Genomic DNA, 15,930 nt, shown 5'->3' on the forward strand with positions numbered 1-15,930 from the left:
ATTTAGCTTGCATGTCTACACAATATCACTTTTTTATGCTCTTAAACGTGTGTTGATAGTGAAGCCAAAAATATAATAGTTGCCACTGCTTTCAGGTCCTGTGAGATTTTGTATCACAGAATGTAAAGATTATGGTAACTATGAAACTAAGATTCACCACCTCGCTGCATTTTAGGACATTTCTCAAGGGTCTTGCACACTTCTGTTTTGCTTCTTCCCCTTTTTAATTTTTTTTTTTTGACAGACTAGTTTCAAGCTCCATTTCCACTTCTCCATCTCTAGTTCTTCACTCCGTGCTCTCTTCCTCCGCCTTCTCTGTTCCTCCATATTTTAGTTTTTTGGGGTTATTTTGTGGGTGGTATTTTTTTTCTGTCTTGCTTATGTTAAAGTTTTGGGAGAGGCTGTATAAATGTCTGTGCCCAGAGCGGGGCTGCCCGGCGGGACACGGGGCCCAGCGGGCACCGCAGCGCAGCCTCGGGCTGCGGGCAGGATGGGAACGGGGATGGGAACGGGGATGGGAATGGAATGGGAACGGGGATGGACACAGGATGGGAACGGGGATGGACACAGGATGGGATCGGGGATGGGAACGGGATGGGAACAGGGATGGACACGGGGATGGGGATGGGGATGAAGACAAGGAAGGGGGAAGTGATTTGGCCTGGGATGGAGATGGAGATGGGGGCGGTGAAGGGAATGCTGATAGGAATGGGGTCGGTGATGGCAGTGAGGACGGGGATGGGGATGAGTGACAGTGATGGCAACAGGGATCGGAATGGGAATGGGCACGGGGATGGGCTTAGGGATGGTGATAGTGACAGTGGTGAGGACGGGGATGTGGATGTGGATGGGGATGATGACGATAACGGTAGTGGGGACAGGGATGTGGATGGGGATGATGACGGTAGTGCGGACAGGGAAGTGGATGGGGATGGGGACGGTGGTGGGAGCAAGGATGATGACGGTGACAGTGGTGAAGGCAGGGATGTGGATGACGGTGGAGACGGAGATGTGGCCAGGGCTGTCCCCGCCGCCCTTCCCGGTGCCGCTCGTCCCCGCCGCCCCTCCCGCACCGGGCGGGGGGCGGGCAGCAGGACAGGGCTGTGGAGCTGCTGGCCGAGCGGGTCGATGGGGCCGGCCCGCGGGCGGGGCGGGCGGGGCGGTCGCTCGCGGGCTCGGGGATGGATTGCGGGTGTCCGGCGCGGGCGGGCGGTGCCGCCGCCGGACGGAGCGCGGGGGGCACCGGGCCCGGCGCGGCCTCAGGTACCGGGAGCGGGGCCGAAACCGGAGCGGGGCCGGAACGGGCGGGTCCCGCCGCTGCCGGGGATACCGCGGGCGAGAGGCCCCGCAGGGCTGAGCGGGGCCGGGCCCGGGAGGGAACTTTGTCCCTTCGTGCGGGAGGGGGGGCCGGGGGTGTGTGAGTGCTCCGCGTCCCGCCGGCCCTTGGCCCCGGCCGCCCGTGACAGCGCTGTGGGGAACGCGCCCTCCGCTCCCCGGCGCGGGGGAGCTGCCCTGGGCGCGCTGGGGGTGTGTGGAGGGTTCCGCTGTGCCCAGAGCGAGCCTGTACCCGCGGCAGTGCGGGCAGTGACCGTGGCCCTGGGCTCGGCACCGCCTCGGCCGCCGTGCCCCGCTCCGTGCCCTCGCTCCAGGAAAGACTGAGGCTCTGGAGCGTGTCCGGGGAAGGGCAGCGGAGCTGCTGAGGGTGTGGAGCACAGCTCCTGTAAGCAGTGCCCCAGGGAGCTGAGGGAGTTTAGCCTGGGTTAGAGGAGGCTTTGGGGAGACCTTGTTGCTCTGCACAGATCCCTGACAGGAGCCGGGCGGGGGTCGAGCTCCCTGGCAGCAGTGACGGGACAAGAGCACACGGTGTTAAACTGCGCCAGGGGAGGGTCAGGTTGGACATTGGGAAGAATTTCTGTGCAGAAGGTTGATTAAACAATGGAGTGGGCTGTCCGGGGAGGTGGTGGAGTTGCCATCCCTGGAGGTGTTTAGGGAAAGCCTGTGCCACGGTCTGGTTGACAGGGTGGTGTTTTGTCATGGGATGGATTCGATGATCTCAGAGCTCTTTTCCAACCGAATAGATTCAGTGATTCTGAGCTGGCACAGCTGTCCTGCCTGGCTGGGGCTGTGAGGAGTATGTGCTTCCTCTGCTTGGGCTGCAGCTCCCTTTCCTTTCCCCCTGCAGTTTCCAGTGTTCTACTTGTGAGTTTCTAGTCATTCTTCCTCCCCCGAGGTCCCCAGGGCTTGAGCCATATATCTTTTCTCTTAGGCATTCACTTTTCTCTGAGTGCATTAGGAAGACTTACTCATTTCCTTCTCTTTGTTCCTGCTACTTTTCCCCAAAGATATCTGTGGGCAGGAAGGAGACTCCTGTTCACTCCAAGTGCAGTGATTTCGTGGTTTTCTCCCTTGCCTGGAAGGCTCGGCTTCCAGCTGCCAGGGTGTCTCTCTGCAAGCTGCCCTGCTGGTTCTTATCAGGAGTCTGTGTCTGTATATCCTGTGACAAAGCACGATATGTTTAGTCCTTGCACTAGACGAGATTAGATCTGCAGCATGTGAAATGGATGTCATTTGTAATCTTTAGCTGATGTTAAATGTGGAGCTACTGGTGGCTGGGATTCCTCTCTATGTAGTGAAGCTTAGAGAGGCCTTGGCAGCTTGACATGGAGTTTTTTCTCCTAATGTTGCTGGACAAGAATAACAAGGAGGTCAGTGGATGTTCTGCTTGTCAGATTTCACTCTGTTGACCTGAAACTGGGTGTTTCCAGCTCATTCAGTCAGACTTGAACAGGGTCACAGCCTTGCAGGGGGTGCTGGGGGGGTTACTGAGAGCTGAGTGCTTGGATGGGCTGGGAGCTGGTAAGGACCCTGAGGTATAAAACAGATTAATGCTCTGCACTACTAGTTCTATATAGGAAAATTTGTTTGAAGCATTGTTTCATGAATTTTGAGTAAGTGCTGAATAGGAAGCTTTCATTTCATTGGTGAAAATGTTTAAACATTCTTGTTCTTTTTATTCCTCAAATGCCAATATCCAGCTGTGCCATGACAGTTTGATAGCATAACTGTTACATATCAACAGATTCCTAAACCATACCTTTGATTAAGCTAAATTCTCTTATTCTGGTAGTAAAATTAATGTGTTTTCTGTGCAGACTTTGGTCTTGTGTAACTTCCTATGCAGATGGGAGCAGTGATCTCTACTTGCAGAACTCAGTACTGGTATGGAAAACTTGGTTGCTTTTTTAGATCTTTTGTTTTGCTATATTCTAAGATCCTACAGGAAGCTTTATTTGAATTAAAATGACAGGGCTGCAGTGAATATGACAGTCATGTTGCATAAGGCTCACTTTTCCATCTCTTCTGAATATTCTTGCCTTTGCTCTCACCTCATGGTATCCTTTGGAGGTTGAGTAGACATCAGAATTGTGTTAGGTTAATGTTGCTTTAATGTAGGCTTACAGATTTTGACATATAAATGTAAATAATTTTACTTTCAGTTTTGTTTTGGTTTTTTTTTTCTGGTTAAAGTGAAAGCAGTGTCTCTGTTTCTTTTATCTCAAAAGCAATCTAATATGAAACAAGACATGATGACAGAACATGTTAAAAGGGGGAGGAGGTTGTATCCCAGAACTTGTATTGTTGGAGCAGCTGGTATAACTGGAAAAACTAAACCCATTTATTTTGCCTGCAAGCCTTATCTTGATATGTTGTCTTTCGACTTGTATATGAAATAATCTTGAGTAAATACAAGGAAGAATTTCCAGTTGACTTGCTTGCACCATGGCTTGTGACTGAGATGCTGTTCTGTGTCTTTTGGCATTCTTGCTATGTCTTTTTTTCTATTTTTTGGTGGTGGAGGGGAGAGACAGGCTGTGTGTTTTCCTCCTGGAACAGCCAGAACAGCAATACTTCTGTTTTGCAATGATTTGGCAATTCTTTGGCCTATAATGTTTTCTTCTCTAATTGTCAGTGCAATAAAAGTTTGAGAATTTCATGTGATTTTCTCTTCTTGGGCGGAGCTTGTAATGTGGAAATAATCTGCACAAAGAAACATTTGATGCTGTCCCCATAAGCTTGCACATGAAGTATCAATGGTGCAGTTTTATTTCCTGCCCTCAGAAGTTGCTTGTTTCATGTTCAGGAGAGGAGAGTTGGACAGGCTGCTGAGCCTGTTGCCTTCAGTGCAGTCAGCTGTGTGCACATGCACTGTAGACTACACAGTGAGACTGCTTTCTATATCTTTTGATATCATAAATTGAAGTGGTGGATCTTCTTACATGATCTAGGGTACTGCAGCATTTTAAAATCAAAGTACAGTGTCATGACAAGAAAATTTTTAATGTTTGTTTTTCAGAAGATCTTCATGTAACTGGCTGAAAAATGGTTCTGCAAGATGACAGCACCAACTCTAAGACTGTTGGAATGGTAAATAAATTTAAAAAAGGAGACTTTAAAAGGTCTCATTGCTGTTTGCTGAAAATTATAATTATATTAACAAAAGTCTTTTAAATGAATATTTCTTTAAATGTCAGATTAGAGCTGGTATGCTTAAAGTTACACCATGTGGAAAGCATATTATTTCCTAATAATGGAAACAAAGGACAAACATGCTTAAGTTTCTGCTCTATTAATAGAGTAGAATATGATATTTACTTTTAAACCATAATTTTTATTGCAGTCTCTGTGTCTTCTGGTGGCCTAAATTTATCATAACTTTTTGCACTTGATAAATTAAATGTTCTGTAAGGGTAAAGCCCTACAATAAAAATGCCAAGGTTGTGGCTTCAGTCCCTGTGCCATTCGTTTAAGAGTTGGACTTTATGATCCTTGTGGGTCCCTTCCAACTCAAAATACTCTGTGATTTTGTGATTAATTGCCTTGGTGTGCAGGATCTACAGTGAGCATTGTCTTTATGGAATAGAAGATGGATAATCACATGCTTTTGTCTTTAAAAAATACATCTTCCAGTTTGTTGGGTCTTTTTAAGCAGTTATGATAATTTGGTAAACTGTGGAAAAGGTTTGAACTTGCTGTGTGTAAATGTTGAGTTCAATGGGGGCTTGTGGGGTCCCTCTTAATGAGTTACCTCTTAATCAAAGAGGTGAAAAGCATGAATTTAACTATTGCTCCCTGTTAGCAGTTTACAAACTCTCAGCCATGCTTGACAGGTGATCAAAAGCTAATTTTGGGTAAGCATTTAATTCTGCCCTTGGTGTCACTTCTGCTGGGGATACTAATTTGAGACTCCTTAGCATAGTGTGTGACTCCTGTTCACCCTAAAACAGAGCTTAGCAACATTTTACATTAATAATGACAATAAAAATTCCAGCACTTCCAGGCAATAAAACTTATGGCTCTATTTTGTATAATGTTTCTTTTCCTATAAAACAGTGGATTTTATTGAATGTGCTTACAGAATCTGAGTTTAAAAATGATAAATAAATTTTATGTAAGACGATGTTTTGTTTTAATACAATAAAATGCTGTATCCATTTAAGGAAGGAAAGATACTGGGCTTTCACAAGACATAACATGGAGGTGCTTTATCTTTCTAGATTATTTTAAGGCAAACAAGGCTGTATGTTCTTCCATTACCTTCTTAGTTCTAATGTTTAAATTCTTTGCTTAGGAATGTGCACTGGAGAAATAGTGCCTTTCTCTGCATAGCTTAGAAAATCAGAATTTAACATCATCAGGTTCTTGTTCCTCATGTGAACCTCCTAGAGTCAATTAATAAGGAAGGGATTGTGTTCTTTGTAATATCAAAATTAGGTAAGGATCCTGTTTTCCTGCAATTCAGGGCTGCCCTGCATTTTTGATGCAGACCAGTTCTTAAGGTTCTAGATCTGTATGTCCCCAACACTTAGGGCTTGAGCTGCAGAAGAACTTGTAGAACTTGAAATTTTAGACAGTATTTTGCAAAGATACATGCTTAATAAACCTGTGCACATGATGTTTCACACTTTGCTTTTTTTTTTTAGGAGACTGTCTTCACTTTGACATGAAGTGTGAAGTTTGTTAGTCACCACTTTTGTTCCTTTTTTACAGTTATTGTGGAAGGTAATGTGACAAAAGTCTTGTTCTTGTGTGTTCATTTCTATCAGAGCATATTACCCTCAATGTACAGAAGGCAAACATTAAAGTGTGGAATTGTATTTCATTGCAAGTTAGTGAGTACTGTTAATAAGTGGGACAATGTGTCTGTCTAAAACTTCTCAAAATAGTACTTTTAAGCTGTCTTTGCATTTTTGCATTTTGTGTGATGTTTTACAGGGTTTTAATTCCGTCCTAAAACTTAGTATTTAGGTTTTAGTAGGCTTTTGAATTTCTGCTGAACTTTACAGGCATTTTAGTATTGCTGCTTGGTAACTTTTTTAGTCAACTATTAGCTTGAAGGTGCTGCACTTCATAGTCACCTTTTCTTGTTAAGCTTTTTGCCTTGTTAGGGAAGGATCAAGCAAAGGCTATATTAGGCACACAGAAATGTTAAACAGCTACTTGGTAGTCAGATGAGAAGTAATAGCTGCTCTTACTGCAACATAAAAAAATTCCAACTTCCAAGGCATAATTATGGGCTCTTTATTTAGAATTTTAGCATCTACTTAGCAAAGTTACAGAAGAAATGGTGTAAAATATGCATAGACTCTGAATAACTTTATGTGTAACCTCTTATCTAAGAAGTGCTGGATGTTCCATCATCCTTTACTTTGCTCCTGTTGAAGGATTTTAAAGCAAGGGATTTGTTCAAGCCTAAGGTAGACAAGCTGAGCACAAGATTAAACAGCTGCAGAATGTGACTGTTGTCTGTGCACGATCTCTGTTCACAGAGTGTGCTTTGAAGCAGCCTGTGGTGAGAGCAGCAGAGCTGGAGGTGTGAGGGAACACCTGATGTGGAGATGTCCAGTTGATCAGGCTGGGCCATTCCTTCCTGTCTCCCCAGCTCCCTGTCCCCTCCTGCCTGCAGCACAGAGCTGCTGGAGGGCTGCAGTGCTTTCTCTTTCTAGGGTCATTTCCCACTCTCCCTGCATTGTGCTATAGCCTGACAGGAATGAGATTTCTTCCTTCCAGCTTCTTTGAACTCTTCTGTGCCCAGCTTCCACATTAGCTGCACATTATGCAAACACACAAACAATTTTTAGGCTATATATAACTTCATGTAATGGCTTGTAGACTATTAGTCTACAAGCAAAGTTTGTAGAGTATGAAAGCAAAGTTTGTAGAGTATAATATGTAGTATTTGTTAAACCAATTCCTAAAACCTGAAAAAAACCTTTATAAGCTTTCAAGCTTGAAAACCTTTATGTTAGTTTCTTCAAGTTTAAGATAATACATTTGTTTGCTCTCTCTTTGAGAACAAATGTTTTCTCCTTTATTCTGTATCAAGTAGAAACTAATTCCTTGCTGAGTCTTTCATAACTTTGCCTCTCTCTACTTACAGATTTCTGCTTTCTTGTGTCAGTCCCACCATTTTATCAGAAAAGCAGAGTAATTATCCAGAACTGATGCCCACACATGGAATATATCGGCAGAGATCTAGTGGTATAATTATACTTCAGGAACTCTGCCTGTTCATTTTCCTTTTGAAAGAGGCCCTTTGAGAAATGGAGGAAAAAAATGTCAAGATTTGAACATGGCAGAGACTGTATAGAATATGAGTCAATGCAGAAAACAGTGCTGTGATCTGCAATGTGCTTGTGCATATCTGGGCACTTAAATCCTTAATCTGAGGCTGTTCTGGAAAAAAATAATGTACCCTCCTCACTTACTGAGGACATTATTGCACTGTCTCTTTCACAAATCATTTGTAAATAATGCAAAGAAAGCAAGTATTTGTATGTTGACACATGTGGAAGAAACAAAGCTCAATTAAAATTTATCAAACCATATTAGCAAAGCAGATGACCTCTATTTACTGTGAAAGTCAGAAGCTGCTCTCTAAAGATGACTTAGATTGCAGTTCCTTGAGCAGTTCTCTCAGATATGGTGTTTGAGTTTATGGTATACTGTGCCATCTGTAGTTAATGAACTCTTAATAAATTGGTTCTTAAAATATATACATAAAGAAGTGAAGGTTAATGATAGAAATCCCACATACATGTTTGGCTGACATTAGAGAGTTTGTAAAGACTTCTAGTACAAGAATGAGTCATCAGTCTTTGTCAATTGTATTTGAAGCTTTTTAGTAATATAATTGAAAGTTTTCCTAGATTTAGGCCTTCCATAAATTTAGGCCATCCAATGGGCAGCTGTAAAGCTGTGTCACAAATCTGAATTCCTTTGCAGCAGCGTTAATGAATTTTTGATAGATTTTCACTAGAATTGGTTCATGCTTATATTTAATAAATTACCAAATAGCTATATATATTTTTAATACAATTACATGTACTAAATATAATTGTATTAAAATTGCATTTTACTTTACTTTGTAGAATACATTGTATTCTACTTAAAGTAGACTACACATTACATGTGTAGTCTACTTTAAGTTTACAATTAATTATTCTATTTTTTCTTGAATCACCTCTTGTTGTAAGAGTTTATAATTTACCCAAATGTTTTCCTACATCTTCTGTAATATTTGCTGAATGCCTCTAAGTTTAAACACATTTCTGACATTTGTCACAACACATCAATCTAATTTATACTGTTTGCAGAACTTGTAGTGTAAATTCCAAATTGTATTTTACCTATTTTTTTCTTACTTCATTCCTAAAGCAGTTGATAAATTTTTGCAAAGTCAAGATTTACTTTCTAGTTGTCCCTAATATCTCTGAAAATTTCCTGCTGGATCTGTCAAAGATCTGCTTTTTAACAACACAGTCATGTGTGTCCTTGCAGATCAGGTCCTGTTTATATGTATGTAACAGTTGCCCCCAGTGTTTATTTTTCTGTGTGCCAGTGTAACCTTCTGTGTGTTCTTTCTGTCCCTTTGCCCAGGTTCCAAATGGTGTGGGTGTTTATCATGAACCGGATGAGCTCCCAGAGCAGCTCATCTGCCCAGCGCAGGCGAATGGCTCTAGGAATTGTCATTCTGCTCCTGGTTGATGTCATCTGGGTGGCCTCTTCAGAACTCACTTCTGTGAGTATTGTCCCACACACTTTGAGGGAAAATTAATGAGGAAAATGCAGCAGAATCATAACTATCAAACTTCATGTTTCACCAGCCTGAATCCACTAAAACTTACAGATAAGTTCAATTCAGTGCCTGTTTCTTTTGAGACAGAATGTGTTACTGATGACTTTAAAATTAAACAGCATAAACTCATCACTGTGTACTGTAATCAGGGAGTTAATTTTGTTATTGCTGTATTGATTAAAATAATGCCCATATGGTTCCCAAAAACTGGTAAATGAGCTGTCACATGCCAGGCTGATTGATGTAGTGAATTGTAGTTCAGAACATCCAGAAGTTCAGGATGAAAGGACTCAAAGCATGGAGTTTAAACCCTGTAATTTCATCTAGTTCATATATTAACCATATTGAAACTGTTGTGGTATTTATTTCATGTTAAGTTTTAGGACTTAAACCAGAGCTTTAGTAATGGAAATTGAGTTTTTAATAAACTCCTAAATTAATTTCTTTCAACTGTCATTATGTTCTATATCAGTTTTGAAACTAAACATATACAATTGTTTGTGCTTGTCTTGTGATATTAATAAAACATTTTTTTGAATGAGCTAGCGGAGTCACTTTTGATACTGAAATGTTATTTAGCCAAAGTAGTCTTCTCTAATTTATGATTAATATGTTATTGCTTATAAAAGTGGTCTTCGATTTAGAAAATATTTGTATGTAAATGTATTTTCAGTGCTATTTGAGTTCAGTAGCATACATAGTTGCTTGGTGAGATACAAGTAACAAGTGGTTTTCCTTCTGAGGCATTGTTTCTTTCAAAAAGTCTCCTTTTTTTGGCATTGGAGGTAGTTCGGGAGAGGGTTCCCCCAGAACAGGTAGGGCTATTTGATTCCTTTGGTTAACCATGCCAATACTCACAGCTCTGGTATTGTGGGAAGCAGGCTGTTCTGGACTGTATATTTACACTTGATCATTCATGTTGTGAACTCTTATCTATTTGGTAATTTTGGATACTGCAATTATTTTCTTTCCACAGTATGTTTTTACAAGGTACAACAAACCCTTTTTCAGTACATTTGCAAAAACATCCATGTTTGTTCTATACCTCCTGGGATTTATTGTTTGGAAGCCATGGAGGCAACAGTGTACTCGTGGGTTTCGTGGAAGGCATGCAGCTTTTGTAAGTATTACAACTCTGTGGATGTGATATTTGTCTAAGTTTGTACAGAAAAAAAGCCCTGAAAATAGAGACTAGAGAAGAGCAAGAGTTACATATTTGAGGTATAAGCTGAATCATGCCACAGGAAGACATGGCAGTCGTAACAGTTGTCATGTGAAAGGATGAGAGGCAAGAAGAAGCAATGTGAGATGTGTCAGGAGTTGTAAGAAATGCTAGAAATGCTCTGCTGGGCCAGGCCATTGGTCCCTGCAGCCTGGATTTGTATCCTGGACAATTGCAGAGGATAATTCCTCTTAACAAGAGCTTATGAAACTCACTGCTGGCTCTTGGTTCCCTTTAACTCCCCCCAACATCTGCAACCAATGGAATCAGAGCTTGAACTTTGTAGCTGATTTTTAGCACTGACTCTTTTTGTCTCTGGCACAACTATGAACTGTTTGCTGAGTGTTTTGAGGAGTTTAAAGTTACATTTAGTAAGGGTTGTAGAATTACATGTTTGTTGTTGTTAATATTATAGCTTTTATGCATGAGTGACCTTCTGATGCCCATTCCAGAGTTAGGCATAGTTTGTGCTAGAACCTAAAATTGTTGTTATATGACAGAAATACTGGGGTTTTTTTCCAAGAGATGCTGGGAAGAGCAGTTGTTCTGTGCCAGTGTTTCAAGATGCTGAACAGCAGCACTCAGGAAGCAGGAAGGCATTTGGCCTGATACTAATCTCACATAAAACCCAGAAAATGTGATCCAAGAACATGCTGTTAATCAACATGTCTTTATGGAAAATAGATTGTGTGAAAGAAACTGACTTGAGATTTTCTGGATGTGTTAGACTTCACTGATAGTGACAGTTGCAGGCATAACATATTTAAAGTGTTACATGACTTTTATCTGATTTTTTTTAAGAAAAGACAAAGCACAAAGAACAACTGAAAAAATATTTTAAAAAATTCTTGAGTTAAACACATAGAGCATTTAAAGTTGGCTGATATCTTGATACAATTTTTGCTAGATCAGCCTTTAATACCAAGTGTTTGTGTGTTATATGGCATGTGTTAGACTTGATGTTGTTCAGAGTCTTCATAAAGTAATTTGGGAATAAACAGAACTTAGTTTCTTTGCTGACAGTAATGAAATACGAACTGGAAAGCAATGACTAAGAGTGCCCAGTCTGTCACATGTTGTGTGTGGCACTCATGACACTGCTACTGGAATCCCATTATTTTTCCTTTTCAAAAGAGCAGTGCAGACAGGACTGTAATATGCTGTTAGAAAATTCCTTTCTCCTTCAAGGAGTGTAGTTAAATATTCAACTCTGTAATTATTGCAAGTGCCTTTAAAGTGTCTTGTGTATTAGTCTGGACAACACATCCATTTATATGGTTTTATTTCAATGATTGCTTGGAGAAACACTCACATCTTACTTTTAAGTTCTCTTCCACGTTAAAAGTTTTGTTTAATAATTTTGCTACCATCATGGTAGAACAGCAAGCTGCAGGTCAGGGAATATGGGTTTGCTAAGGTGCAGAAAGGAGGAGGGAAAGGAACTTTGCCTCAGTAAAATGAAGGAGGCATCTTGTTGTTAATAGATGCACAATCATTTAGTGGGCATTGTGTCCCTAAGACTGAATTTTTCAGGTTTTCTGTATCTAAGAGCCTCATCCTGCATTCATACCTGGGTAGTTTAACTCAGTGGGGTTCAAGAGGTAAAAGGAAGTACTGAAATTATTACTGAACTTGTAAGCCCTCCTGGTATTGGGGAAGGAGGGCTGAGAGGAGAGAGGGAATTGTGACAGAATGATGGAAAAAGTCATAAAAAACCTTACTCTTCAAAAATTACAGTTACTAATAACTTTGCCTTGGTAGTTTATTACATTAAGATTTCTGTAATTAGTTTGCAGATGCTGAAGGTTATTTTGCTGCTTGTACAACAGATACCACTGTGAACAGTTCTCTGGTAAGTGCCTTAATTTATGAAGGTGAATGCTTTATAACAACAAGGGACAGCTATCTTGACTTACTGTTCATAAAATATGGCAGTTTTAAGTGTAATAGGTTTTGTCAAAGGGGATTGGTAACTTGCATGCTTAATGTTACTAATAACTACTGCAAATAATGGTATTGCTTACTATGAGAAATATGGGTTCTCAGCTCAATAAAGCACTTAATTGAATGCTTCTGTAGTAGTTTGTCAAAGAAATATCTTCTACAGAGAAAACCTTTACAGATTCAGCTCATACCATCTCTGTAATAGAGTGGAGGAAGCAATGGAGTATTGCAAATTACTGTATAGATATTTTATACAGAATTACTTGAAGAGACATTTTTTCAGATGTAATTTTTTGGGGATTTTTAACTTTATCTATCTCTACTTAAGAATAAAATCATCTTTGCCTTCTCAATTCATTAAGATCATGTGACTAGAAAATGGAGCAATTTTGCATTAATTTAAACATCTACCAAAATTCTTAATCCTAAGCAAGTGTAATGAAAATCCAACTACCAGATCTTTTTAATGACTTTACTTTTACAGTTTATCAACTTAATCTAAGCAAGTAGCTTAAAACTTGTCTTGTAAGCAAAATTTTTAATTGCTTGAAATACTTCTAAGTGCCTAAAGTATTGTAGATATTTCCCAAAGTTTTTTGATGTAGGTTTAGGGTAGAAAATAAGGGCTTTTAGGGTCATGGGAAGAAAATGAGTACTTGAATTTTTCTACATACAGTCTGTATTTCATGTTTCTAGTTTATAATTTGGGCAGAAGCTATAGCTAATGAAATATCTGTAATATTGATGACTTATTTTGTAATTTTAATCAGTAGGCTGGCCATAAGTTTTGTGTTCATGAGGATACACACAAAAGAGCACAGTTCTCTTTTAGTACTGTGTTTTACCAATGTGTGTAACATACAGTATATTGTATACATGAATTTTGACAAGTCTATCCACTGTGTGCAGACCTGCTTTAAGTCTGATTCTCTTGCTATTAGCTAAATTTTTCTTTATTTAGTTTTCTAATTTGCTAAATAAATTCTGGTAATAATTGAAATATCCTGCTTAACCATATTTTTACTTATACTGATTCATTGCAGAGTGAACCTTTATATGTTCCTGTAAAGTTTCATGATTTGCCAACTGAAAAAAATGGCAGTAATAGTAGTGATGCAGAGAAAAGTGAGTAAAGACTTTGTTAGTTCTTTGGAGAAGGAGTTACTTTTCTCTTTGTTTAGTATAACTGCTGTCACGTTGCAGGACATGCTTCCCCTTCCTCCCCCCCTTTTTTTTTTCCTTTTTTCTCCTTTCTAAAATCTCTTATTGCATGAATTGCAGTCTCAAATGTTTACTTTCAGGTAGAGAAAACATAGGCCTGTCGTTCAGTTTACCTTTCTTGGTCACTACAGATGCAGCCTATGTTTATCTCAAGGGACCAACTGGGTTCAGTACTTGTGATTCTTTCCTTCTGGCCTTGTAAGACCAGCAGCAGTGAGTCAGCCTCTGGAAAAACAAGCTATTGTCCTTTTTAGAGCAGGAGCAAAGCAGTCAAAGTAAGAATTTTAATAGTCTATGTGCATTCTGGTTTTATTTAAGCCTCACTATCTTGAGATAGTACCTGAAAAAGGCCTAACTGTCCCAGACAATTGTGGGAAGGTTGGCTTCAGAACATCCAGTCAGGCAGTCCTCAGCAAAAGAGCTCCTGCTTATCAAAGGGAAACTCTCTTAATTTCCCCATGGCACACTTTGGTAGGCTCTGCTTCCTGTGGCAACATGCACCAATCACTTCAGAGTTGTTCCAGCTGCAGCTTTCCCTTTACTTTTTTAGGAAATCAGGTATTGTTTCCCATTGATTTAAGCTAATATTTGCCTGTAGTGTTTAGTGCAATATTTTCTTTATGGAGGAAGCTAATGATACTAAAATAACCTTCTAAATAAAAGCTGCTCCTAGTTTGCAAGATTAGTTAGAGAGTGGATTTCAAAAGGGCAAGTGACTTTATGGTCTCTGCTAAGCATTGAGGGCTGTTGGACTTTAATCTTGTAAATGAAACATTGTCCTTGCAGTTAGGTATAATTGTGTGCAGGTGTTGGCAGTTTGGCTATTAGTCAATTAAAGAAAATCATATATATATATGTATATATATAATGGTTTTTAAGATGGAATAATTCCTATCTAAAAATGTCTTGTTACCTTTTGTTGATGTTTTTTACAGGGAGCAGGGGTGGTGCTTTTCAATGAGGTTTTCGTGGGTGGATAGATTACTGATTGAAAACAGTAATTAATTGTGCTTTGTCTTATTAGTGGTCTCCTGAATAGCAGAATATTAGTTTAATAAATCATGATGACATGTCTTCTAATTGAATAAGAACCTGTTATTTGTGCAGTATTTTAATCAATGGTATGTTACAATATCATCATTTTATTTGCATATTGTGTTGGCTCAAAAAGTTTAATAATAACACGAATATTTTTATTTTTTAAATTTTTTTTCTGTTTTTCTGCCTCTGAAGCACCCAAGAAGCCTCGTGTGAGGTTCAGTAACATCATGGAGATCCGGCAGCTGCCATCAAGCCATGCTTTGGAGGCAAAGCTGTCCCGCATGTCCTACCCAACAGTGAAGGAGCAGGAATCCATCTTAAAAACTGTGGGAAAGCTCACTGCAAGCCAAGTAGCAAAAATTAGCTTTTTCTTTTGCTTCGTGGTATGTGCTCCATTCTTTCAGAAAACTTAAGTAAAGATGCATTTAAAACTTGTATAATAAGAGTGAATAAATATTGAGATGATTTGTATTCTTTAAACCTTATTTTATAAATGTGCAATAAGAAGTAAAACTCTCCTTGTGCTCGATTTAATTATGGATCTTCTGGTAGATGCTGTTGCTGCATCATGCCTCAGTTCTGGGGGGAGAGAGAGAATCCAGGCAGGATTTTTGAGACAGAAAAATGTAGAGGGCAGATCAGTGATGCCTTGTCTAGAAGCACCTTCACTGCTAGTGCCAAATAGATTCTATGTAGTGTGGACTCATCATGGCTTTTCCTCAGGAAGTAGTTATTTAAGCATTATTTTTATTGTTATTATTACCATCAACAATAATAATACCACTGATGGATGTACCAGAAAACAGTAGTGTAATTTTTTCTGGGGTAGTGTCCTCATGTCCAAAACAAATCCTGTTTATTCTGTTCATGGATGCTACTGCCATGTACATGTATTTCTTCTTGGACTTTATGAATGTTTCTACATAAGACTAGAGAGTGGTTGCTTCCCTTTGGATATATCTGAGATCTTACTAGTGAGATCTCAATCAAGAAGTAAGAAAACATTTGCCATTTTATACCTTTATGGAGGAATGAAGAAATATTTTTTAGGCATTGAATGTAAGAGATCTTGTTTTTAACAGTGGAGATGTGTGCTGGTTTGAAGTACTCTGAAAGAACCTCATTAGGATGACTAATGCCACATGCATTACTGAAATTTCTTTGCAGCCCTTGTGCAGTTATCATCTTGAAGCACTCCAAAACAAGTTAAAAGTATCTTTAGTTACTACAGACTAGCTATTATAATGTCATTTTAATTCTTTTTAGGTTCTGAAGTATGGTATTTTGTTATTAAACATGTGCTTGAATGTGGTTGGTTTGAGGCAGTTCTAAGTTTGCTACTGTCTTTTAACGTGCCTTCCACTTT

At 39.8% G+C, this 15,930-nt stretch overlaps 1 protein-coding gene across 4 annotated transcripts in view; it reads left to right on the forward strand.

Moving 5' to 3' along the window:
* Positions 1–597: 597 nt before the first annotated feature.
* Positions 598–15,930, forward strand: part of SLC35F5 (solute carrier family 35 member F5) — a 30,871-nt gene continuing 15,538 nt past the window's right edge. Inside the window, exons 1-9 of one of the 4 annotated variants that reach the window (XM_071435382.1) lie at positions 598–1,263; positions 3,153–3,219; positions 4,355–4,425; positions 5,982–6,060; positions 8,938–9,079; positions 10,113–10,256; positions 12,148–12,210; positions 13,346–13,427; positions 14,757–14,947. In XM_071435382.1, the coding sequence (XP_071291483.1) occupies positions 8,945–9,079; positions 10,113–10,256; positions 12,148–12,210; positions 13,346–13,427; positions 14,757–14,947 (615 nt within the window). In that variant the 5' untranslated portion in view covers positions 598–1,263; positions 3,153–3,219; positions 4,355–4,425; positions 5,982–6,060; positions 8,938–8,944. Of the gene's footprint in view, positions 1,264–1,325; positions 2,132–2,167; positions 2,706–3,152; positions 3,220–4,354; positions 4,426–5,981; positions 6,061–8,937; positions 9,080–10,112; positions 10,257–12,147; positions 12,211–13,345; positions 13,428–14,756; positions 14,948–15,930 lie in introns of those variants that run through there. The other 3 variants (XM_071435384.1, XM_071435383.1, XM_071435385.1) reach the window with 3 other exon arrangements.

This window comes from Agelaius tricolor, unplaced genomic scaffold (genome assembly GCF_023055355.1).
Source record: "Agelaius tricolor isolate 1412-34295 unplaced genomic scaffold, bAgeTri1.0.p SCAF_10, whole genome shotgun sequence".
NCBI classification, from domain to species: Eukaryota; Metazoa; Chordata; class Aves; order Passeriformes; family Icteridae; genus Agelaius; species Agelaius tricolor.